Source organism: Pezoporus occidentalis, unplaced genomic scaffold (assembly GCF_034315485.1).
Source record: "Pezoporus occidentalis ecotype Australia unplaced genomic scaffold, CSIRO_AGI_Poc_V1 ctg236, whole genome shotgun sequence".
Classification (NCBI taxonomy): domain Eukaryota; kingdom Metazoa; phylum Chordata; class Aves; order Psittaciformes; family Psittacidae; genus Pezoporus; species Pezoporus occidentalis.
The window spans coordinates 366,325-393,494 of NW_026914244.1; the positions used below are offsets into that span (position 1 = coordinate 366,325).

Consider the following 27,170-nt stretch of genomic DNA (forward strand, 5'->3'; position numbering starts at 1 on the left):
GTTATTTATAACAGTAGTCATATTGTTTGCTAGAGTGGCAAATGTTCAGAGTATCACACAACTGGTATTTACAGGCTTGTTCAGGAAGAAGACAAATTTCTGCCATGCTCTAATATCACTACAGTTTTACTAGGGGACATACACTTGTGAAACATGGTTCAGGACTATCCCTCAGAATAGTGAAGTCTTGCCACTAATATCTGCCCCATCTGGATAAAGATATAGAAGGGAAAGGTGCTTAAAGATTCAAGTATGTTCCATGGTTGCTAGCCACAAGAGCTGCTGTGCTTTCTGTCAGCCGATGAGAACAGCAGATCAAGTACTATAACCTGAACAGGGGGTGAGAAAGCTAAAATCTGATGGTCGTCACTGCAGAGCTGATGTTACAATCAATAAGCTACTTTCCTCTAGAAAAGAGTGCTTCCTCTCTCTGCCTTAAGAACAGTATCTACTATGTGAGACTGAAAAGTAAGAGAAATAGAAGAATATCCAAAGTGATTGAAGGGGTAAATCAGTGTCCAAGTATTTCTGCCCCTTGGGAAAATTTGCTGATAAGCCAGCAAAGTTTTACAACTTCTTAGCACTCCATGCAAGGAAAACAAATGAAAACATCCAGACCCCAAAAGTGGCTCCAGAAATAATAGTTTATATTTTAATCCTGGAAGAAAAATTATGGAGCATTCACAAACAGCTGAAACCTCTGGTCAAGTTCTTAAACTTCCTGGCATGGAAACCCCAAATTTCCTGAGATCTTGGAGCTACATATTCAGAGTGTTCCATTTTGGTCTTCGTTTGGTTGTTATACCACAGAGAAGACAGTAACCACTTCAGCACCCCTTCCTTGGTAAGAACTTCCACTGCAGCTATGTGACTTGACTCGCTAAAAGATGGACGGGGTCCATCTGCCCCAGAAAACATTAACTTCCAAGGGGAGAAAAAGTGGCCACAAGGCTTTGATTCCTTACAGTTAGCCTTGAGATGAGTCCATGCCAGAAAAAAAAAGTGATTATAAAATGTGAGGATTTAAATCAATGTAAGGTTACATGGAATAATGGTTCTATTGTATGAGAGACTCTTATTACTCTGCCATGAGGGACATGCTTTGCTTTTCTACCCAATTATCACTTGCTAAATACACTGGTTTAGTGTCATAGCCATATATAAATACGCACTGGGCTTTTCTCTTTGTATATATGGTCCATTAATAACATATTTATTAGCCTAGGTGCAGAAATTCTACTTTTTAATGACTTAACAGAAAAGCACTATTACTTTCCTCACTTCTAGAAAACAAATCAAAATTCCCAAAGGATTATGCATATCTAGAATGTGGATGATCAAGCGAAGGAATCTACAATCACATTTCTTAAACTTAGCAAATAAAAGACTCAGTACTTTTTTATTACCAACAGTGAGAAGAATTACGTTTATATCATGCACAGAAGTCAAAGTGATATAATAATATGCACTTTCTCTGAGCAGAGGCTAACGAAAACAAGTTGAAGTTGAAGCTGCTTTAACACTGTCAGCTTTTTAACAACAGCTTCTGGCAGCTTACCTTTATCCACTAATGAGAGGCCACAGGAATTTAAAATAAAACAATATTAGATGAACTGAAAAGGTAGAAAGCAAAGCTAACAAAATATGACACAGCATTACTTTCTAGTAGATGTGTCAAACTTTGATGATGCATAAAAAATGTATTGACATTCTCTTGCGTAGCAGGAAAGGCACAAGTTTAAACAAAAACTCTTCATGCGAATCATGCATAAGTTGAACTCTCCAAAGATGCAGCATTCTTAAAACCTTTTCTGCTCTATATACTGTACACAGTGCAGTTCCTTATAGGCATTTTAACATATATGCACGATTTATTTGTATTTATTTACATTTCTATTATGTCAGCATGCTTGTGAAAAAACACTTTCTTACCAAGCTCTTCAAGCTCTGAGGTCATTGACTTAGACCGCAAGGTCAGTGCAGTGGTTGGAGCTCGCTTAGGAGGCGGTGGGGCTTTGCATTAAACAGAAGGATATACAGTGTAAGTAAATCCACATCTCTAAAGCACTATATTCAAATACACAGGTTTATATTCATTTAAAAGAATATGCTACATTAAATAAGGCAACAATAAATACGCACACAGAGAGGAAAAAAACCCTGAGATGCTTTTCATGTACTGAATTTCTATACTGTTCCTACTTTAGCGTAGGTAGTTTGACACATCAGCAAGCTTTTATGTAACAGGATACATAGAAACATTTAAAGCTAAAGAACTGTGCACTTCTATTTTAAAGTAGGAAAAAAGACTTTCTAGAGAAAGTGCCTCCCAGCAGTTGTGCCCCTCTTAAGAAACACATAGCTAAAAATCTCCTGGAGACCAGGCAATCTCTGCCAGACTCATTTCATCTTTGAAGAAACTCTTAAAGCTGAGAAATACAAGAAAGAAGATTGAAATTTATCTTAATAGTTACAGTGAGACTAGGGAAAACAGGTGATCCTTAGAATAAAGAAGATCTTCAAATGCCAAGGCAATCAGCTAGCACAGAAACTAAAATCCAGCATGCGTTTTAGTATCCTGATAACAAATGTTTCTGGAGGTCAGAAAAGAGCTTAACATCAGAAACATATTATGCCAGTGTTGGTAGGGTTTCCAATAAACAGAAAGGCCTCATGAAAAACTCAGAATTCTTAAGTGTTTTGGTCAATAGCATACATCAGGCTACACTATTTTGACAAGAGGTGGCAAATCAGTTTGAGGGCACGAGTGATGAAGGAAAGAAGGAGAAAATGTTCTTGCTGTATCACCTTTATCCTCTGTGTCAGCATCACCTTTTCCCTGTTAAGCTCTATCACCTTCTTACAGAGCCCTGAATGACAGTATGTCACAAGAAAGCAAAACTATAGCTCAGGTTCAGTGCCAGATTTGAGGCTGTGTGGGTACTGCACATATTAACTCCAGTTCGAGATCTGCCCTTGCCCAACGAGAGAAGTGACAGCAAATCTGTGAGGAAAACTGCACAAAGCACTGGATTGTTAAATGGAATTTGGGATTGTTAAATGGGATTTGGTATCTGCCACCGGCCTCCCCATAAAGGAGAGTGACAGCAAGAAAATCCTTCCACATTCCTGAGGTACAAGGGCAATTGCAGGTAACAAGAAAGGCAACAAAAAGGGACAAAATTAAAGAGGGAAGGCTTTTTGGCAAATGATACATTATCAGTAGAAGGCTCTGGAAAGATTAAAGATCTGGGTTTGTTTTTACAGAAGCAACTTCCCTTTGGATTATGTACAACAGCACTTTTCTTGCAGGCCAGTGTGACACATCCCAAAAGGCAGAGGTGGAAGGTTTCTTTAAAATGTGTGAATAGTAATTCTATCAAACTAAAAATGCGCGAATAGTAATTCCATCAAACTAAAAATAACACAGGACCATGCCCTTTTTTCCCCCAAATGGGCTTTAATTTTAATAAGCAGATGGCAAGAACACTCACAGTGTAGCCAAAGTTTCAGTCAGGACAAAGAGGCAGCCCTCGGGTGGCAGTTTGGAGCCCACCCTCTGCTGAAGAGCCAAGTGGCTGTGAGCGGCAATTTCAGAAACCGGTGGGAGGAAGAGGAATCTTCACAAATGTGCTGTTGCTGTACTGAACACTAGTTAGCAGCAGCAATCTTTTCTGTTTAATGATAATTATGAGGGCCTAATGACTTCCCACAGTAGCTGTTACCTGAAAAAACTCAGGGGTATCTAAGGTGAAGGAAATAGTGCAAAATCCTTTTTCTTTTTGTCTTTTGGTGAAGTTTCGGTGGGGTTTTTCTGGGGGGTGAGTGGGTGGGAAACACACTGAAATTCCTAAGGGATTAGCTCAACCTTATGGTATAGGTTAACCCATAATCTCCATTAAACCTTACTAAGAAAACGTATTTCTTACTTTTCTTATTCTTACAAAGGTCCCTTCTAAAATGTGTGTTTTGCAAATCAGTAGTTCTCAATGATTTTAAGGGCAATTCAGTTTAGAATTAAAACATAAAAAGATAATCTGTTCTTTCTGCTTTTTTGTCTCTCACTACTGCAAGGAGGTTTACTACAAGATCTTCAAACATATGAATGTATAAAGAGCCACAAAGATGAAATTTTATGGCCAGCATGACAAGGGAATATTACCCTTTTTGTCATATATTAATGCATAAGTCAACAGAATTAAATTGCTCTAAATTAAATAGAAGGTTATTTCAAATTTTAACAGTGAAGTCCATAAATCAGGATGTATAAACCAGCAATTTCATGTCCATGCTCTGTTTTCTGTGGAGCAAGACCAAAAAGACTCCATTAGGAAAACAGGAAAATGTACCTTTCTTTCTAGCTGTGTCATCTGGATCAAGATTCCTGGTTACTGTGACAACCTTAAGAACTAGGTGATTGCCCCCTTGTCGAATCATGTTCACCACCTGCCTGTGGCCAACTTTCACCACGTTCTCATTGTTAACCTGCAAGAAAGAGAACAGCCTTTCAGATGAACATGCAGAAAACATCAGTTCTTTCAGTTTGAGAAACAGAAGGTGGAAAGGACAGGATGATAGAGAACTTCTAATTACTAATTGTCTTCTAATAAAAATACATATTTAAGAAACAGCACATGAAAACAGAAAAACAAAGCTAGATCTTCATGAAATATGCACCTAATTTCCTTATAATTGCCATGTTTTAAGAGAAGTTAATGAAAAAAGGTCAACCAAATCTTTCCCTTTATGTGTTTTATTCCCAGCAATTCATGTGCTACAACTCTGCATTTCATACACTAAAACCATTTTCTTACATGACAGTAATTCATGATTCTATTATCCACAAACATTTAAATGCATGCTATGCTCTCTAACATAACCAATGAGAAATTAAAAACTTTTACTTTACAGATCATCTGGAAACAAAGATTTTTCACTCCTGAAGTAAACTCATGTTTAAGAGACACTCTTTTATTATATGCGCTCTCCTCATCTCCCAGCATTTTCCTTCTGGAAGTTTCTGGAAGGATCTAATGTCCTGCAAGCAAAGGCAGGAGGGCCACAGCAGTGCAAACCAGTCTTAACGGAGTTAAGTGTGTGAAGCCCCGACCAGCTATTGCAGTCATGCCAATTAAACTGCACTGCAACATTCAATCTGAAAATACATATTCTCTGGGTAATTCCTAGTGCTGCATCATCATTTTCTGCTCTATATGTCTTTCCATAATATTAATGGACATAGAAGAAAGCACAGGCATAAAACCTGTGTATAAGCATGGATAAAAGTAATTGATTTATTCATTCAATCTAGAAGAAGTCACTGAAAGCTATCTGAAATCTGAATGACAGCTGCATATAAGTGCTGCATGTGCTGTTTGAGCATAAAAGATATTGAGGAATGGAATGAGTGAAGAAAAGATGCTGCCAGAATCCATGCTGGGAAGTTGATGTCTCTCCAAAATTCAACTGACTCAGTTATATTTCACTGAGATTGCTCAGTGCCTTCCAAAATGAACAGTCATTTTCCAAATAAAGTGTTTTTAGGCTCCTCTATTTGTTCTGACAGGCTGGGCATCTCACACACGGAAGAATTTGCAGTTTAGAGCAAATTCTCTCATTAAATATTATTGCCATTCAGCAGAACAAGCACAAGCAGAACCATTTCAACTCAAACTCATTTTCCCATCCATTGTAGCAAAAGAAAACCTTGTCTTTTTTCAGGCTTTAGCTGAGACAAAATGCGTTATGCTGAAATAACATCTTGGTAAACCAGATTTAAACACAATGCTGCAGTCAGAAGTCTCAAAGTATGTCTGTGTGCGATGGCTACAAGCTTGAGATGCTTTCTGAGTTTCATGTGCAGCGATGTAGGTGTAACACATGCTGAACACCCAGACCTGCTGAGCAGGCAAATATGAAGTTCTCCCATTCTGTAGGTTGGGGATATAAAAGAATATTGATTTGAATAAGACTCTTGCTGTTCTATTTTACACCTTCTTGGCATCTGGCATTTAATCCCAAGATCCGGTATTTATTTAGCTGGGCCAATGGCATGTAAATTTTATCTGCCTAAAACATTTTAGCAAATGGAATTATCCATTTACTTCCTGATTCCTTCCAGTGTCAAGACCTAAACCAGGTAATCCTATTCCACAGCAAAAAAGTTTATGTAATTAAGAACTACAGGAGGCATCTACTCTATCTTTACTGGATCTAAATTTTAAGCCACTGGAAGCCAGTGTGGATTACAATATAATCCCACCTGCTGTCAAAAATAGAGACCTCCAAATAAATCAGAAGTTAAGATTAATCAAACACATGTACGCTACTGTAAAGTGATAAATGTGTACAATGATCAACAGCTTCTGCAGCATGCCATCTGTTCACATCCCTATGTGCAGTGATATTTAACATTTAGAGCAAGAGCAAATATATATGACATGTTTTTTTAAAGCTGCTTCAGAAACAGCACCTGTAAATGACTGTTTCTAGCAGCTTTGTTTAAAAGGAGTGTTACAAAAGCTGGGACCCAAAAGATTTCTATTGTAAAGATAAAAATATTGATGGAAGATCTGAAGATTATTTAAGCCAGAGTTTACAGAAATATTTGATAACAAAAGAATCAGGAATTCAGCAGAGCAGGACCTCATCTACCCTTTAGCACTTCAGTGAGTAAAACTACAGCATGATTAAAAAGCCACAACATTGGAATTCTCAATTCCAATTTCAATGACAAACTCTCTATTTCTTTTGACCTTCTTCTTCACTATTTTCTATCTAAGCCAAATGACTCCAGAAATGGTCAGTATAAGGAGTAAGTCACCAGAGTTCCAGCAGGTTGCTTTGATATTTTTAGTTTGATATTATTCAGCAAAACTTTATCAGGTGTGAATAATGTGGTGAGACTGTTTCTGCTTCCACCTCAAGTTTTGGCAGTGGGGAACGGTTACTGAACCTCATCCAGGCTTTACAAACAGGCTGAAGACAGTGAACTTTCACAAGCAGTAAACCAGATATCTATGTAATTGTACTGTATTGTAATTGATATTAAATGTGAATCACATTCATAGAATCATAGAATAGTTAGGGTTGCAAAGGACCATAAGATCATCCAGTTCCAACCCCCTGCCATGGGCAGGGACACCTAACACTAAACCATGTCACCCAAGGCTCTGTCCAATCTGGCCTTCTTTGAAACATTACAATATCTTTTTGCTTTTAGTGGCAAAATGTGTAGAAGGATGTTCTACAAACAGCCAAACTACCAAAGCTGCTTTGCAGGCACAAATTTGTGTCTCTCTCCTCTTCAACCCAATCTTTCATCATATTTTCTGTAGTCTTTCACTGCAAAACCTTATGTTCTTCTTTCCCTTTGACTCTTCCCCCAAATTTCCCTGCACAGAACTTTCTTTCCCATGTCCTTCATATGTGAAAATACAGAACAGAAATAAGTACGTGCTGTGGCTGGTTCCATGTGACAACAATGGCATCTGGTGAGCCAATAATGCAAATGCAAGGAAAACTGCCCCTTGGGACAGCCAACACTTTCAATAAATCTCTTCTCTCCATTCCCAACTCTCAGGAAAAGTCTCAGGACTTTATATGCTTGAAATTCACATTTTAGCATCATTTGGTTAAAACTGGGCAGTGGGATGGAAGTTACTGAGAAATAATTCATGAAATAATACAATTATTCCAGACTCAATGCCTTGAAAAAATAGCCTCAGCTGAAAGCCTGAGCTATTTCAGGCTGAGCTTTCACTTTGGGCAGGCATGAAATGTTCTTGAAGCATTTAAAAGGAACAATACTTTGGTGAAGATCAAGATTTTTTCATCTCTATGTCTCAGCACTTTTTCTACCTTGTATGATCAAGGTACACGGGCTTTTTTAGAGCAGTACAATTTACAAGGCAGGAGAGTGATGACTTAAGAGCAACTGGAGAGAAATGAGAAAAATCCATAGTAGACAATTTTTTCATATAAAATAATTTGCTAGTAGTGTGCAATGTGTTGCATGTCAATAACTTGAAGTGTTATCAGACACAAGGCTTATACCACTGTTTTTGATGTACCTCATGTAACATTACCTGGAGTGAACCACTGGGTGGAAAGGATCGAGTGACCATGCACAGAGCCAAGGCCACAGGCAAGAGGCAGTTGCTCCCCAGCCTTCACCCCACAGGATCACACCACTGCAGGTCAGCTTACACCTAATGGCAGGTGGCACGAGAGAAAGGCAGAGCAACACTGTGCATCAGTTCTAGGCCCCTCAGTGCAAGAGAGACATTGAGGTGCTGGAGCGGGGCCAGAGAATTGCAATGGAGCTGGTGCAGGGCTGGAGCACAAGTGTGATGGGGAAGGGCTGAGGGACCTGGGGGGTTCAGTCTGAAGAAGGCTCAGGGGGGACCTGATCACCGCCTACAACTGCCTGACAGGAGGATGGAGCCAGGAGGGGCTGGGCTCTGCTCTCAAGGAACAAGGGATGGGACAAGAGGAAACGGCCTCACGCTGCCCCAGGGCAGGTTTAGATGGAGCTGAGGAACAATTCCTTCCCCAGAGGGTGCTCAGGCATCGGAACAGGCTGCCCAGGGCAGGGCTGGAGTCACCGTCCCTGCAAGTGTTCACACACTGTGTAGATGAGGCCCTCAGTGACATGGTTTAGTGGGTCTTGGTTGGACTTGATGATCTTAAAGGTCTTTTCCAACCCAGCTGATTCTATGATTCCGTGATTGGTCAGTATTTGGAGGAGATATGGATGGACCTGTTTGCAGCCATAAGTGGAGGTACACGCAGCTGCTCAATCCAGACACTTTTGGAAACATTTAAGACACTAAATATTCCTCCATGAAAGCAAACAATACTTGCCATCACCTCCGCAGAGTTAAGAGGTTTTATTCCTTTCCCCTAGCTATGGAATCAGTTATTGACGTAGTTGTCATTTCACAGCTTCCTACAGCAATGCAATACACTAGAGTGTGAAACAGTCAGTTCTCCAAGACAAAAAGCAGTGTGCTGTGCCTCCTTTGCACCCCCACCACTGTGACCACAGCAGACACATTGCTGCTTCCTCCAACACCCTCTTAGAGAACTGAAAGAGCTTTGGGGCTTGCATTTGGTGTGCTTCAGAGCTGCGACTTACGCATGCTTAAAGCTCCAAACCAAAGACTGTGGTCAACAATGACACTCCTCTTACATAAAGAGCTTTGAACATCACTAATGAAGAGATCTCTCTCCAACATGATCATTCTCCCAAGAGATGATTCAAAAGCATGGACTAAAGCAGTAACAAACTGATAGTCATAAACTACACTATCTCTAACATCCAGGTGCACTGCTCTGACTTGATCTTACTGAGCATTTGTACATCACAACATTTAAATCCCATAAAACCCAATAGAAATAATAAACTTTACTCAAGAATAAATAACGCTGTGGTCTCCAAGAGCCAAATATCAATCACATTTTTTCTCCACATAGAAGATGCATGAAAACCCATGACATCAATAAATTCCTTCTGAACTTTACCAAGAAAAAGATGCTCCTGTTCAGGCAACCCAGACACAAGTGCACAGGACGCAGAAGGAAAATAGCTCATTAAATGGAAGAAGTTTACAAAGGGATAGGATGGCAACTGGTTTAGAGTATGAATGGAAGGCAGCAAAGTCATCTGATGGGTGATTTCAAGAGATGTGCTCTGGCTGGGAAGGGTACCACAAAAGAAGGCCTGAAGCCAGAAGCAGAGGAGGAAGGCAGAAGCACTTTTTAACATGAGGTGACTGCTATGAGCACAAAGAAGCAGAAGCAGGTGTCTTCTGGTCTGTTTGTACAAAAACATTTTAGGTAATCTCAGAGGCCACAAAGAACTTCAATACGCTGCAGGAAGAGAGAGGACTACAGCAAGATGTGAGGCAGTGCAGCCACACAGGTGCTGCTGAGGGGCATGAAAACTGTAAACTGGTTGTTTCGTGTATAATTACATTGGCACAATACTAAATGATCACTATGCTGCCTACAGGGCAGCTGGTATTGACTGCAGGAGCAAGGATAGAGACAGAATTACCTTGAAATTTGTTCCCTGAAGATGAAACTTACCCTTCCACCCCCCAAATAAAAGTATTTCCAGATTTTAAAGTAAATGAAGGAGTATATTATTCTTTACAGTGCTCATCTAGTCCCCAGAGAAAGCTACAATTGGGCAGGTCCTCATTCTTTTGCCACATTCCTCACCAGGAAACATCTGAGTGCAAACAGACTCTTCAGTGTGTAAACACATGCATTTAGCTCACTTCCACAGGCAGATTTAGGGGAGGAAAAAAAAATTCTATTATTGAAAAAAGTGTATTTGGGGGGAGGGGGGGGGAAGAGTGTTAATGAGTGTCCCAGAGATGCTGGGGCAGTGTTCAAAGCCAGGTTGGACAGAGGCTTGGGCAACATGCTCTAGTGTGACATGTCCCTGGCCATGGCAGGGGGTTGGAACTAGATGATCTTAAGGTCCTTTCCAACCCAAATTATTCTATGAATCTATGACTCTATGAAAATTAAATGGAATAAAATGAAATAAAATAAAACAAAACAAAACAAAGCAAAACCAAACCTGCAAGTGGTAGGACAGCAGATGCATGAGCTGGAACATATTCACCAGAGCAGCCTTGCCGTAGGAAGGTGCAAAAGAAAAAACACTACCAGAGAAAGAGACCTTTGCAGAGTTTGTTCTATTAATAATAATAAAAAAAATCTTAATTTCTTGCATCTTCTTAATCTTTTCATTATCTAAACTTTCTCTCAGTGGAAAATACAGTCAATCATTTTCAACAGAAATTAAGCAGACAAAACTCCATTATTCTGCTCACAATGATGATCGGTGCAATGGTGAATAAATTCACCTTGCAGTTGTGAATGCATGTTCTGTCAAAATAAACTTCCCAAAAGCTCTTCCTGTCCATTGAAGTACTTCAAAGAACAACAAACCCCAAACCTGTTACACACACGTACAACCCCTGCCTACACACTCCTTAAAAATCCATCAGTTTTTACAGAACACATGTTAACCCAATTACAATTTGTACCAGTGCAATAAATAGCACACAAGTCATTTTGTGGGCTCAGATTATACTTTTGCATTTCAAGTAACTACACAGATGTGCACTTAACGCTGTGTCAGGATGTCACAAAGCAGCAGGAATATCCCATCTGTGAAGTGTTTTTATTTTATAGACTAAAACGTGAGACAAAGACACAGTGACCTAAACAATCTCTTGGAAGTTATTTGTTCACTCATTGTATCGGTGGTGCTAACCCAGGGGTCTGCTGCAAGACTCTCTAACTCACTGAACACCAGCAATTGGTTGTGATGTCTGAGGTTGTGTTGCCCCGAACAGTTTGTGATGAGCTGGAGCAGTTTATAGCACAAACTTAGGTCCAAAACTTAGACCAGGTCACGGTGTCTTGTGGTTGTGTTGACCTGAACACTTTGTGATAGGCTGGAGCAGTCTATAGCACGAATTTAGTTCAGGTCCAAAACCTGCACTCTACAAGTGTATTTAGTGTCTCAAATCTATGTTAAACCCCATAAATTCACTCTAAATGCTGAATGCTTTTACCAGTGCTTGCCTTCTGTTGTAATTCAGCATCAACAGGCTCATAAGCAGCATGAAAGTGGACAGTACACCTTGAAAGGTTTCTATGGAAAGCAAATTCAATCAAATCCTGTTGGCAGCATACTTCCCCTGAGTATTACAGGAAAGGACTGAATGAATAACACATTTGCTGATAGAGTTTGGAAATCCTAATGAGAAGGCAAGTCAAAAAGGTCCAAATCCAAAAGATGTTTTGGATTAATATGAGATTTTATGTGCTTATGAAATGCATTTAACCACAAATAATTTCAAGATCCATTGTCTCAAAGAGCTGACCTACGAGTTTGATCTGCGTCTTAAAATAGAAAGTAATGTAATTTATAAATGAGTCCCATAATGGAAATTTATTCACGAATTTCTATTTGTAAGCTCCATTATTCACATCATGCTACAGAAGTTTAAACAAAAAGACAAAAGGAGATGGCTTCAGTCCACTGGGCCTCAACTATTCATCTACTTGAAAAGGTCCTGAAACAGTCTCTGGAAACTCCTGAAAACCTACTCATACAAGTAAGAAAATAGGTTACATTCTGCTCTCCAACACTAATATCTCTGATTGTGATTAGTGTTTGACCAATGCCCATTTCATGTAATTAGTGTAAAAGATGCTTCAAAGACTTCATGAACTGGTGACTTAAAAGGCACTATTAAAAAAACCCAACACCCAAACACAGAATCAGGGATATCAGCATGAGGAAATTCCGTCTGGAATCTTGCATTAGTAAATTTGTAATAGTAATCCACTTGTTCATAGATTTGCCTGGGTTAGTGGCCCTAATGCACGGGAGGCTGTAAAGGAGCAGGAAACTGGACTAGGTGGTCACCAGAGATGACATCTACCTCAACAATGTGATCCTATGGGGTTTCTTCAAATAAAGAATCACAGAATCATAGAATGGTTTGGGTTAGAAAGGACCTTAAGAACATCCGGTTCCAACCCCTGCCATGGGCAGGGACACGTCACACCAGACCATGTTGCCCAAGGCTCTGTCCAGCCTGGCCTTGAACACTGTCAGGGACAGAGTACCACTTCTTTGGGCAACCTGTTCCAGTGCCTCACCACCCTCACAGTAAAGAACTTCTTCCTTATATCTAACCTGAACTTCCCCAGTTTAAGTTTAAACCCATCACCCCTTGTCCTATCATAAGGAATCCTTTCAGAAGAAGAGGTACATATGAATTACAGAAGTATCAAAATCAGTGGTAGCACTGCGACAGCACAAATTTCTCTGCATAAGCTCAAACACTGGGGTAAACAAACAAGCTATAAGATATCTAAGGAAAAGACACTGTGGAGATAACACGTCTTGAGGCTTTCTGTCTCATCCTGTCACCACACTTCCGCCTGTTTCCACACGGGGGAACATTGTGCCTTTTCTCCAGCAGCTCCCATGACAAGGAACTGCGAACTACCTGGGGCTTGTCTCCAGCAAGGACATGCTGAAGCAGTCTCCCTGGTGAAGCCCAGGTTCTGCAGGGCTGCTCCAGCCAGTTAACAGACTTCCTGCAGTGGATACAGCAATGACAAAACTCTCGTCTTCTGAACTGCAGCAAGAACCTTGTCTTTGCCTAGAGATAGCTGAGCCCCGCTGCTGAGGAAGGCTTTAGCCTGCATCTCTTCATCCCTCTGAGTAGCACCAGTACTGCACATCTTGAGCTGTGTTTAGGAACATCTATTTCTGATAGAAGCATTGGAATGAAGAGGCATCCCAGCTCATAAGCTCCAGACTCCTTTGTTGTCATGGCAACTGCATCACATAATTTGTTTAACATTTAGCCAAGCTCCATCTTGGAACTTCTTAGATTTCTTGTCCCTGTTATTCCTGTTAGACACAGAACCTCTGGAAAGAACCTTCTTTTCCTCTAATTTCCATCCTAGCTGTGACTAGCTTGTATTGATCCTTTTTCCCTGTGCCAAACTGCCAGAAGCCGCAATAGCTGGTTCCCTGCTACTCTCCATGCATTCTACATATCAGATGGGAGTAATGTCCTGTGTTGGCTGAACAAGCATTTTAATAACCTACCATGACAAAGAGTCTAAAACCCAAATGGAGCACAATAGTTGTCCAGCCCTTCAAAGCCAGAAGAGTTTGGTTTTGGTTTTTGCTTCTATGTGTCTAACTTCATGTGTCTATCTATGTGTCTTAACTATGTGTCTAACTATGTGTCTAACTTTTGCTTCTAGCTATGTGTCTAACTTCAAACTAGCTTACAAAGATGGTCGTATGTCCACCTGTATTTCACCCAACCTCCACTGCACCCATGTCTGACCTCTCAAGAGAAACACAAAACGTACTTTCTTCTAATAACCTACTAGACTTAGGTGGGGAATGCTGGTGTTACCCCCTTCCTCACAGCCCTTGACCTGGAGCAGAGACATTTGTGAGTACCTGAGAGAGTTACTTACACATAGCCAGTGGAAAATGTTTGGGGGTTTATGTTCAGCAAGAAAATATTTGATCCTCATGTTGGTTTAACAACTGCAAAATCCCTGACCTTTTTCCACAAGAGTCAAGTTGTGATTTTTGCTCAAGTGTCCATCTCTATGTATGTATATGCACACAAACGCAGCACAATGAGAAAACACAACTGGATATTTTACTGGATCTTTGCTTATTCCCAGGTTATTTTACTTAATGGCTTTCAATAATAATCCAGCCTTACTAGAAAACAAAAGCAATGGAGTAAGGTATCAAAATGTTTCTCAAGAACATCTTTTGTCCCATTAAAAACATTGCCAAGAAACACAAACATCAGCATTGCTTCTGTAAAGAACTCAGTGGTCAAGTTTGGGGTCAAAGTTGAAAACATCCACTACAAGAAAAGCAGCAGCATTGAAGGTTGCCGTTTATCTCTTATCCATGGCATGGCTTAAAAGGTGGAACCATGTTAAAGCAGCATTTTACTCTAACATTTTGCATTTTGTCTGCTTGTATCTAATCTGAAAGCTACTGAAAGTAACAGTACTACTGTCCTCATAGGACCACCTTAAACAGAACATTTAAGCATCACTCAATTACTTGGGCCCATTCCTATTAGAAATAATTGTCTCCACTAATCAGGACCTGTTTCTATTTGGTTTAAGTCCCATTTCTTATCAGAGGTTCAATTAACTTTATTGCAGTTGATTGAACTGCAGTGTACTGCAATCAATTAAATGACACTTAAGATGAATCTGTCCAATGGCTTTCAGGTGCAAGAGGTAATAGTTTGTTACCTCCCAACTTCTCTTAGGGAAAAAAAATCAAGTGAACTGCACACATCTGTTTTCCTATCTCACAGACACACCTGAAAACATTTCCATTTCTGAGGAATCTTCAGAATAGTATTCCACCAAACTGGTATCTATTGATACAAGGCAGTATGAGATAGTGACTTCCACTTGATAGCTTAACCTGGTTTAAAGAATGTGACTTGTATTCACTGAATATTTAATGGTCTGAGGATGTCAAAGATGACATAAAGATGTGCAGTGGTTGTCTGGCAGGCCTCGGCTCTCCATTTCAGCACACTCAGCTCAGCCATCAGACAGGAGAACCTGGGGACAAGCTCTAGTGCTCCAGCCACGGAGACTGGGCATGGTGCGGTCAATAGATAGGAAGAAAGTCTGGGCACAGTTTAACATTTCATCTCCTTTCTCTACCAAATCTTCTCTTCTCTTCCTTAACCCTGTCCTGCTAACTCAGGAGCATGCCAGAGACAAGTATGTCACCTGGCTGGTTCACAGTGATCCTTAGGAGAAGGGTGGCCTAAAATTTAATCACAGAGGTTGGATTTGGCATTCACCTCTCCCCTTGCCCTAGTTTTGTTGGCACTGTGTTTATTTGTTACTCCTTTTGTCTTCTGAGGATGGACTTATTTTGTGTATCTGAGTTCCATTAGTACCCAACAGTTCATCCGCTCGCTGGTATGTTTGTTGCTTCTTTCCTTAAAATAAAATAAGGAAAGATTTCTTTTTCTTTTTGTTTTTTTTTTAACCAAATTCCAAAGCTTTAAAAATATATGTTCTAATTTAAAATTCAGTAAAATTAAAATGAAGTTTGAAGTGCAACAGTGAGTATCTTAACATTCATTTCATGAACATGTCTCTTGCATTTAATTTGTTCTCAGATGCTATTACAGCCTATAAATTATGGTATAAAACCAGCACCAAAAATAAGGTACCAAAAATAGCAAACTAGAGGTCACCCATATACTAACGAAACATCTCTTGCATATCTGCCCTTCACAGATGAAAGCATGGATGAAAACCTAAAACTGCTCATCCACTGCAAGCAAAGCTGGTTTCTCCTCGTTTCTCTGACGTATACAGTTACCACCTCTGCTGGGGTTTGTTGTGAGGTCTGAGCAAACCCGTCTGCTCACGTAAAGAAAAGCAATGCAACCCAAGCTGCACGTTCAAGCAGTGGTTCTGCAGTGCAAAAGCAAGTTTAACAGGCTCTTGTCCTTGTGCTCTCCCCTGCTGACCGCTCACACACGTACTAGTTTGGCAATCACTCAGCAGAGACACTAATGGTTGTGGGGCTCTTCTGAGAAGCTGACTCCAGAGGGGAAAAAAACCCCAGGAGGATCATTTTAATCTGTATCATTTAAGTGAAATAATCATTTCATGATTCCACAAATGATCATTGTGATCTGACTGCTAGGCCAGTGATGGGCAGCACAGTGGGTGGACAAGTTGTGGACAAGCACCCTTTTGGTACTACCACGCGTTGATGGTGCATCCCTCAGCTCTTCTGGGACAGCTCCTTGCAAGGAAGCCTGAAGAACAGGATTCTGTTTGGACAAATTGCATTGCTAAGCTAGGCCTATCCCTGGAGCTCACTCATGGAGCAGCCTCACCTGTGTGTGGGAACAGGCATGAAGGACAGAGGAAGCTGAAGCATTCCTGCTGCAAGTGCTCGTGAAATTGCACCCTGGGGCAGTGCTCATCTGCCACAATGACCTTTGAAGCAATTAAATGCTTCAGACCCCAATGAAATGATTCCCAGTTTAACACTTTATAAAAACATGAGGCTATGCTCAACCCTAAAAATAAATCCTTTTTTTTTTTCAAATCAGGAGTACAGTGGTATTATGCAAGCACCGAGAAGACAATAGATCTTTATTTGAATTCTGAATGAACCACCTTATAAGTATTTACAGTAGGTAGAAGATAGCAGGCTGAGCCCTTCTATTTTTAAAACTGTGCATACCTACATTAAAGGCCATTAGGCAGAGAATTCTAAGATAGGATCAAAATATAGATCTTTAGGTAAGCACACATGAACCAAGCAACACAATTTAAAATGAAACATTATAGATGCAAGATCAACTGACTGGTTCTGTACATTTCCATGCTTTTTAGTTAAAGTCTTTACAGAGATTACACAGATATATTGACAGAATGTGTTGCCATCAAGCACAGATAATCTATATTTCCTCCTCCCACATAGAGTCACTTTCCAGAAAATGCCTCTGCACTAGAAACAATAAAAAAAATGAATTGCTCATGTATTTCTCTTTATATAGGAAAGCCCTGCAGCATCCAGAGATAACTCTTTCTTAAACTCATGTTAGTTTTAACTGCGCTGCCTTCAACCTGGAATCACTCATAAGGTTTTTTGGAGGCCATGTATCATGTTGTTAAACCTCACAGAACTGTTAGGTTGGGATGTATGTGCTGGCATTTGCTATACAAAGCTAAAAGAAAACACAATAAAACATTTATGTCTTTAGAGTGAGACTTGCAGGCAATTACTTTGTTCAGATATACATGCTACAAGCAAGTAAGGAAATAAGAGCTACACAGGAGAGCTTTAAATAGGTAAAGCCAATGTAAGACAATATCCCTTATTCAGCATGCAATCCAGTCACTTTCTCTATGGAAGAACATAAAGAGTTGCTTCCAGAGACAGAAACAGGAACAGCTTGATTTTTTAACCACAAAGACTGGGCCTTGTTGTAAAGCACATTTACTTGATGTGTGTCTGCAGTGATTACTGTTGGGAAGGAGTGCGGTTTTGTGTTTTAACACCTATTAGAACATTACACACTCTGTGGGCAGGTGTTTAAATTTGTCCCCCACCAGACCCATGGAGCCTGTGGGCAGCCCAAGTTCAGCATCACTTGGTGTCCCAAGAGCATCTGATCATTTGACTCCTGTTTGCCCAGCAGAGCCGTGCAGCTGACCTGTACTACTGAAGGGCATCCTTGGATCCAGCAAGTCCTGATTCAATTAACTTTATGCTTATATAGCACTAGTGACTAAAGAACCGGTCACCAGTTTATGCCTGACGACCATATTGCCATGGCTATGCCTGAGAACAAGACTGAATGAAGACTGAAGCCCTAAGGAACGCTTAAGCACATCCAGCATCGTAGAGCCATAGCACGCTGTAATTACAAATATGCAACTGTTTAGTTTAAAATAACCAAACTAAATTATAAATACATTTTAAACTACCTACAAGCAAGGAACAGATTGGAATTACTAAGGCAGAAAAAAAGAATCCACTCCAACTGTGATAGGAAAAGAGGTAATGAGTTAAAACTTAAACAGGGGAAGTTTAGATTGGATATAAGGAAGAAGTTCTTTACTGGAAGGGTGGTGCGGCACTGGAATGGGCTGCCCAGGGAAGTTGTGAATGCTCCATCCCTGGTGGTGTTCAAGGCCAGGTTGGTCAAAGCCTTGGGTGACATGGTTTAGTGTGAGGTGTCCCTCCCCAAGGCAGGGGGTTGGAACTGGATGATCTTAAGGTCCTTTCCAACCCAAACCATTCTATGATTCTATAACTGTAGCAGCTTGGTTGCAGAAAGACATGCTGACACCTTGGGACCTTTAAGCCTGTGCTTTGGTTCAACATCCTTGAAAAGGGAAAATAACTAATCCACTGTAATGTACCTGACCAACCATCTAAGACCCAATGAATGGAAGTGAAAATCAGATTTGATTAGGAGCACAACACACTGTACAAACCAATAATTTTAGTATCTACTATTAGATAGTGGAAGTATCTAATAGTAGATACTAAAATAGTAGGTGCTAAAATAGTAGATTCTAGATTAGAAGTATCTAATATTATTACTACTATCTACTATCTAATATTTTTAGTATCTACTTTTGCTGTCAAATGTCAAAATTCACCAGATACATCTCAAGGACAAAACAAAAATCCTACTCATCCTACTTAGTAAAAGAGTGTATCTGTATGTGTATCTGTGTACATATATATATATGTCTGGATATGTGTATCTGTAGCCACCATGTTAAACTGACACTAGCACAGATACATGGTGTTACACAGCACCAGCTCAAAAGTAGCAAAAGACAACTTTTGCAATTCTCTTTAAAGAAAAAAAAAACTTGTTTATAATAGCAACTTCATTAATTCATAATGAGTCCTTTTGTTACCACCTGGAAGTAACAATGTTCTAATTTACTTACTGTCCACATAAAATGACTTTTTATCATCTCAAGTGAAAGTATAAGTGCGAAAAGAAATGTTTTTTTGCGTAGTGACCCTGCAGCATAGATGTATAACAGCAGACTCCTCAGAGCATTTTGTCATAGTGAATAAGAATCAGCAACAAACCTTTCATTAAGTTTGATTTTATTTGTAAATAGTTTGAAATAAACCCCTATTTTCGTATGATCTGATGACTCATGGAGCACGAGGCAGTTTTCTGGCCTTTCAAGCAGCGCCACGTAGCCTACACAGAACACAGTCCTGAGGCAATATCCTTGCAGCAAAAGACAAAACCAGCTGAGCAATGCTTTCCCTTATGCATTGCTCCAAGCCTGTGGGTGCCTGCAGTGGCAATGAGGGGATGCAGCCCTTCCTTCGGGAACATCTGCTCTGCAGTCAGATCCTGTATTAAGACAAGCTGGAAATGCTGCTTTGGAAGCACTTCTTTCCTTGTAGTGGCCAAAAGGAACCCAAACCTGCCCTCCCCTTTCTTTCATACCTAAAGTTAGCAACAAAATTGCCTGCTTCCCAAACAGAAGTCAGCTGTGCAATGTATTGGATGAATCAGTGCTGTTACGCACTGACATTTTAGGAACACACTGAAGAGCTACAGGGCCATGTAAAAATGTGCGACACATCAGAAGCATATTATCCAAAGAAATATGTCACAAACTGAACACAGACACTGAGGAAAGGAGGTAAATGAAGCCCAAGTGAAGATAACAGAAAAGGGTTTTCAATTAGAAAACAGCAGCCTCATTCCTAATAATAGTAATTCTGCAAATTTGTTATCGTGCACTTTGATTTGCTGTGCATTAAATTAAAAAGAACCCCTAACAACAAACCCAAATATATACAGACAGCAAAACCCCAGCTTGATTCTATGTTACATATTTTGGAATGTGAATTAAGTCCAAAGCAAGCAAGAGAAGATTAGAAAAGGGCCTTACAAAAAAGGAAGAATAGAAATGATCATAGATAGATACAAATGATCTATGATCATCCTGATCACAGAATCCCAGACTGGTTTGTGTTGGAAGGGACCTTAAAGCTTCCAACCCCCTGCCAGGGACACGGATACCTGCCCTAGACCAGGTTGCTCCAAGCCCTGTCCAATCTGGCCTTGAATACTGCTAGGGATGGGGCAGCCACAGCTTCTCTGGGCAACCTTTTCCAATGTTTCACCGCCATGTATCTCCATGGACACCTCAGTGTGTGATGCTCCTATACACTGAAGGGCAGAAATGCTAGGTGCTTCCAAAAGTAAGGAAGAGAAGCCTAGATTTAAACATCAAATATCATGCAAATCCTTTATAATTTAAAATAAATTGCTTCATATCTAAGTGTTGTAGAACGGAATTTAAATGTCAACCAAGTTCTTATGCAAAGGTTTAAAACTCAGAGGCACTGCAGGAAGAGCCAGTATTTCCTATAAAATTATAACTGTCAAAAGATGTGACTTGTATTCTGCCCTTGAAAGTGAGACCTCAGGATGGCTTTGGTGAGACTTAGGAGCTCAAATTCCTGAAGTACTTCACAACTTGCATCCCACTGCAAATGAGATACAGCTACCCAGGGTGCTGGGATGACTCCTGGGAACACTTGATGTGCCAAAGCCTAATCCTAAATAACCATCATGAGTGAAGGGCCAGTCAGATGCTCACTCCTGACAGCAATACAGATGGCAAGTTATGCACCTTCCTAAGCACTGAACTCCCTGCTGGGCTACTAAATCCTGCTTGGCCAGCACCTGCAAGGGCACTGCTGCCAGACCAACTGAAGGGTTTGGGAATCAGCATGGGCTGAGGACGGTTTCCAGGAGACCTGATGGACGCAGCTGCCCTGTTTTGGAGACTAATTCTAATTGTATGATAGCCCCTTGTTCCATGCCAGAAAACTTTGGATACTTGAATTTACTAACATTTGTGAATTTTACATGCTAAAGATATATCTGGGCAAAAGAACTTTGTGTTTTGCCAAACATGCATCAAACAATCCCACCAGTAGTTACTGGTTTCATGTCAGAGCTAGAAATAACAATTTCTTTCATGACATGTTGCTCACATGGCTTTGCTGTGTGACACCCTCACATAGAGACAGAAATGTGAGAAAGAGGTAGACTCACAAGTCTAATGTATAAATTTTAGATGACTTTTAGGTGGCAATTGATTCTTCTTGCATGCCACCTTTTTTTTCTCCCAGCCTCTTAGCTCTTTGCTGCGTTGCCCATATTGCAGTAGCATCTCTCCAAATACCTTGACCTAAATCAGTTTTGTCCCAGTTACTGACATTGACAGACTGGCAGTGGTAGAGGGACAATTTCAGCGCATCCTAATACTCTTCTTATTGATTTCCAGGGGTTTTTTTTTTTTTAGACTACCGGGAAGACAGCCATGAAGGATGTGATTTAGATCCTGAAGCCTGACTATGCTAATGTAAAAGCTTCAGTTCTAGGAAACTTGCCATAAAAAGTAACCTTAATGTGTGCTACTCATTCATCCTAATGTGTAACCCAAATCCTACAGAGGCAGCAGGGGTGGAATTGCCCCAGTCTGAAGCAGAATGGCTTCTGCCATGGGCTTTCATTAGTGCATCCTTGTCAGTCTTCATAGTGACTTCCTGCAGAGTGCAAGCAAATCCTGATCCAAACCCCCTGAGAGCTTCTGAAATTAGGTATATTTTTAGACATTCTAAATACATGCTGTCTGAAATAGTTCAGTGATCAATTGCTAATAATATATACTTTCTTTCACACGCATATATATGCTTATCAGAAAGAATGTATTTCTTACTGAAGCAGCACAGTTTTGTCCAGAGGAATGGAGAAAAATGTAGGTGTGCATTTGACAAGGTATAGATCTGCTAGAAATAACGCTGCTAATGGGGATGGGAACGGTGAAACTGTGGTGTCAGAGGCAGTGATTTAAAAATAGATCAATAAATAAATGAATAAAGTAGATAAAATACGCCATTCATTTGTCCTTAATGTTTTCTCAGTGGGGAGGAACAGCTATAATCTGATACAGCCTTTACTTGCTCCAGTCTGGGTACAACAGGCACAATAAAAAGAACACAAAAGGACATTGGTCCAGGAAAATAATTCACTCTTCTCATCAACATCCTGACTCCAGTTTTAATATAGTCTCAACAGAAAGCTTTAAAGCAATTTTGCTCACGTTTACATGGCAGCTCTTTCTCAGTGCTCTTGCTCAGAGAGACAGAATCTCATTACTTAATTCAGAAACTGATTTTATATAAATCTGGAAAAAATAAGTTGTAAAATCCACTGAGTCTGTATGTCAAAGTCAGGGCAAATACTTAGGGTTTCCTGAGTTCCTGTGCTATCCCTTGATGGCTGTCTCTTTGGGAACCCCTGCCATCCCTGTTTAATGTGGTAATACTCCTGTGCATCCTTCCCATGTACCATCCTATACACACTAAATGTCCCTATTCCTCTCCTTTTCATCTGAAGACACTGAAAGCAACTTCATACTTTACCTCATCACAATTTATTCTGAGGCCATGTGTAGGACACAGAGAGAGAATGATTCCCAAAGTGCATGAGGATCACCTGAGCTAGCACAGAGCAATCTGGCATACCTCAAGGATGCAGTGTGACAGCATGCAGAGCAAGGAGCTTGAATCCTGGAAGGAATGCAGTGACACCAGCAACATGCTGCCTTCCAGCTAAATCAGCACTGCATCAACAACTTTCAGTCACTTCTCCTTCTGGAGCTGGTGCATTCAATGCCAGCTCAAGGCTCCTTTCACCATGCACAGTACTAATGTGTGCACCCAACACTGGTAACATTACATATACAGGGATATGTATACAGGTCAGGGGTGACACACATGGAGATAGCTGTTGAAGCTGTTTGACATTACATATACAGGGATATGTATACAGGTCAGGGGTGACACATATGGAGATTGCTGTTGAAGGAGCTAAGTGTGGTTAGTATGACTTCAGTATTCTCAGAGCTAAGGCATTCAGTAGTTATCCCTCAGCAGCTGAAAGATACAGATAAATGTGATTATGCGACTGGAAAGATTTCATCTCTTACTTGCTGAGAGTTTTGATTTTTTTGATTTTTTTCCTTGACTTTTGAGACAAATATTTATAGTTCCAATAGAGTCTAAAACCTGACTCCTCACTATTCCTCACATCTCAAACTGCTCACAAAGAAAGCCATCAAAATCAGCTCTCACTCTACCCCAGTACAGTCACAGTTTCAGAACTGAAGTCAAAGATACCATTAAACATGCACTTCGTAGTCATGAATAGGGTAAAATTACCCCCCCCCCCATCTGCACTTTGGAGTTATAAGAGACTTTAAGTAAGATTGTAAATCTGGAAAGAGACATCCCAGACCAGGCTTTAATATAGCTATCAAATGCACACTGACCTGTTTCTGGTATATAAACAGTGAATGCTACAAGAAACTGTAATACAGATGGGCCATTACAGTGCCATTGTACCTGCATGGTATCTACTTCATCTTAGCTTAGTATTTTTCTGTTTTCTCAGTGTTCTTTAGACTGTTACAATGTTTTAGACATACGTCCTTGCTAAGTGATAGATTTCCATGTGGAAGACTAAAGATGTGAATTCATTTGCTTGTTACATGGCTCATTATTTAGAGTGCTCACTGGTTTTGTTCAGTGGAATGACAGTAACGGTCACTTTCCCATGTCAGCATTAGCAAATAAGTTTCAAGAAGTCACACTTGGATTATAGAGTAATTCTTTACTGCAACAACAAACCCCTGCTCTAAGGGCCAGGAACTTCCAGTCATTCTTAAAGATGACTCAGATTAAGAGGTCACTGTGAGGAGAAAGAGACTGCTGAGATGTCTTGATGAGCTGAGGTACTGTGGTCACAAGAGGAGGATCTTGAATAAATACTTTCCTGGTTGGCTTTATTTTCAAAGAGAAAAGAAGTGAGTGTATCACAGAGTATTACTCACAAATTGAGGGTATGTAAGAAAATAGCAAAAGCTCACTGGAAAATTGTTCTCTGTCTATGGAATAGACAGAACTTCCATATGTAGGAAGTTGTGTGGATGCAAGAACTCTAAATACAGACATTCAGTCACTTTGTTATAGATCAAAGACCTAAAAAACATAATGCAGCCTCCTCAAAGCATCAGAATCTCAATTTACCTTCTGCTTCCAACATTGCTTCAAAATAAATTGCACACTTACCAGAGAATCACAGCATCATAGAATGGTTTGGGTTGGAAGGGCCCTTTAGAGATCACCTAGTCCAAATGGGCACGGTAATCTTTCACTAGATCAGGTTCTTTCACCTAAACCCACACCATTTACCTTAGGACAAATATTTGTCCTTGTTGCATATAAAAGAAAGCAAATACATTCAAACATCAGAATCAAGCCAAGATTAGAACTGTGTCATTAGTTATCTGCACTAAGATTAAACTGATAATAACTCTGAAATAAGGAGGACCTTGGGGTTAGCTGCTTAGCAATAGGAACTTCTCCCTTTCAGAACCTGAACGAGGCCAGAGAGTCCAGTCTCTTTTTCTGATTATTTATAACTTAAAGCTTTCCATCCGGACAGTATAGTTGTAATGTTATTAATTACAAATCAATCAACTAAATCTTTACCCTATTTTGATTACATGATGTTGGTTATGCATGACAAAAATATTCTTGTTTGATATCAAACCCAAATAGTCTGCCTGAATGCTGACCTCTAAGAGTATTTCTAACCAAAGCCATGGTGCCATTGAAGACTATTATCACTGAGACTGGTTCAGTTCTCTGTGCTGCAGTGGATGCTGGAGAGGGACTCTTCATCAGGGACTGCAGTGACAGGAAAAGGGGTGATGGCTTTAAACTTAAACAGGGAAAATTCAGGTTAGATATAAGGAAGAAGTTCTTTACTGTGAGGGTGGTGAGGCACTGGCACTGGTTGCCCAAAGAAATAGTAAATGCTCCATCCCTGGCAGTGTTCAAGGCCAGGTTGGACAGAGCCTTGGGTGATATGGTTTAGTGTAAGGCACCCCTGCCCATGGCAGGGGGGTGGAACTGGATTATCTTAAGGTCCATTCCAACCCTACCCATTCTATGGTTCTATGGTTACAAATTCTAGATCCGACTCACCAGGCAGGAATACTGCAACTACAAAATATCTTCCACCATCTTTATCCCACTCACTTCAGTAACATCAACTAAACAATCAGGAAAATGGGTGAAGTAAGAATTAGGATCAAACTCTGTCTAATCATGGGAAAAGTTTCTCCTAACACTGAGGAGTTAAGTCACTAACCAGCTAACGAAGCATAACTGGTAAGTAGGACAGAACTTGTTGTCTTTAGCCAGGATGATACATTCCTAAACAAGAGGATGAAATGGAAAATTTTTAAAAGCCCAAAATAGAAAGGAAGGACGGACTGCAGCTTGTGATAAAAAATGAAGAGTTCTTTCCTACAGCTGGGAAAGATGAAGCAATCTTTCACTGTTTAAACCCGCAGTCTGGGGAAAGCCAGGTATTTTACATTTTTACTTACTGCTTTGCATTCTAAAAAGGAAAGGTAGCTGATAATTTTCCCTTTTGTTTGAAATCTTGAGCACTGCATTCGTCACAACTCCAACTGAAACATCAGCAAAGTCCTAGTAAATCTTTCCTTCAGGAAATCATAATTACCACTGGGCCTCGAGGGCTTATCAATTACCTTCCTCGCTCCTGTGTTTGCTTCTTGTTTCCACTGCAAGAGTTACAATCATTTTGGCTTGAAGCGATTGTGCTACTTTAACTTTTTTTCCTCTTCATGCTTTTGAAAATGAAGATATGAAACTACCTGTTTACAAAGCTCCATGGGCTCCTCTCCCTTTTAGAGTACTATCTTGTAACTGAAGCATCTCCCAGCTGCCTCCCCGTCCAGCACTCCCACCCCTGGCCCTCAGGTTAACAACGAACACCCCCACTTAACTACGTGTAACTGTATTGATTTCTTTTCTTTTTTGTCTCACCCCAGGCTTATCACAGAATTTATCAAGAGATGAGGAATTTTGTTTGACATAAGTGGAGCCCATCTGAAGAACGTAGGAAATCTAATGTGGCCGAAAGCTATGATTTAATACAGTACCACGACAGCCAGTCAAGAGAAGAAAACAACAAAAACCTTACTGAGCATTATCTAGTTTCAGAACTGTGGATGCTGTGCTAGTTAAAAGCTTCCTAGATAATACTTAAGCCACAGAAACAATCAACTGTGGTTCCTTATTTTCTTTGCCATTGTCTTGCAGCGAGACACAGATGAAAAAGACAGGCAAAGCAAAAGCACAGGCTCTGAGGTTTTGCCAGGATTTTGATTAGTGGCCAAAGTCAGTGAACTACACTTTGTCTTGTCTTTTATGTAAGAATAGGGATGAGTCATGCAAGACTAAAATAAACACCTTTTTAGAGGCAGTCTTGCTAATAATAGCTGCTACATCTTTATAGTCTTCCCTACTTGGAACTACACTATGACTAAACAGTAGTATGGACCACAGTACACTCACAGCTGAGTTTTACCTCAGCTGATTTTACCTTAGTGGTTTGTTTTCACAATATCAAGCCTGACAGTTCACACTAGACAGTTTTGTCAGGTTTATGTGGCAAGGTCTAGCTAGTGTGCAGGCTACAGGGCTGGTGGCTGTAAGAAGCTGCTAGAAGCTTCCCCTGTGTCTGACAGAGCCAATGCCAGATAGTTCCAAGGCAGATCTGCTGCTGCCAAGGCCAAGCCCATCAGCAATGCTGGTAGCATCTCTAAGATAAGATGTTTAAGAAGAGGGACTCCCCCACCCTTCAAACTGCACAACTGCACCCAGAGAGAGGAATGAGAGTATGTGACAGAAACAGCTCTAGAGGCACCAAGGTCAGTGAAGAAGGAGGGGAGGAGGTGCTCCAGGCACCAGAGCAGAGATTCCCCTGCAGCCTGTAGTGCAGGCTGGCTGTCCACCTGCAGCCCCTGGAGGTCCACAGTGGAGCAGACTTCCACCTGCACCTTATGGAGGTGCACAGGGGAGCAGACTTCCACCTGCAGCCTATGGAGGACCCCACGAGCAGGGGGATGCTCGA

General features: G+C 40.5%; 1 protein-coding gene across 6 annotated transcripts in view; it reads right to left on the bottom strand.

Annotated features, from left to right (window-relative positions):
- SHANK2 (SH3 and multiple ankyrin repeat domains 2) overlaps positions 1–27,170 on the bottom strand; it is a 358,561-nt gene that overhangs the window by 38,417 nt on the left and 292,974 nt on the right. For 5 of the 6 annotated variants that reach the window (XM_062621925.1, XM_062621924.1, XM_062621923.1 and 2 more), the window contains 2 exons: positions 4,350–4,485; positions 1,933–2,013 (listed from right to left, as the gene is read on the bottom strand). In XM_062621925.1, the coding sequence (XP_062477909.1) occupies positions 1,933–2,013; positions 4,350–4,485 (217 nt within the window). The remainder of the gene's footprint in view (positions 1–1,932; positions 2,014–4,349; positions 4,486–27,170) is intronic. The other variant, XM_062621926.1, reaches the window with a different exon arrangement.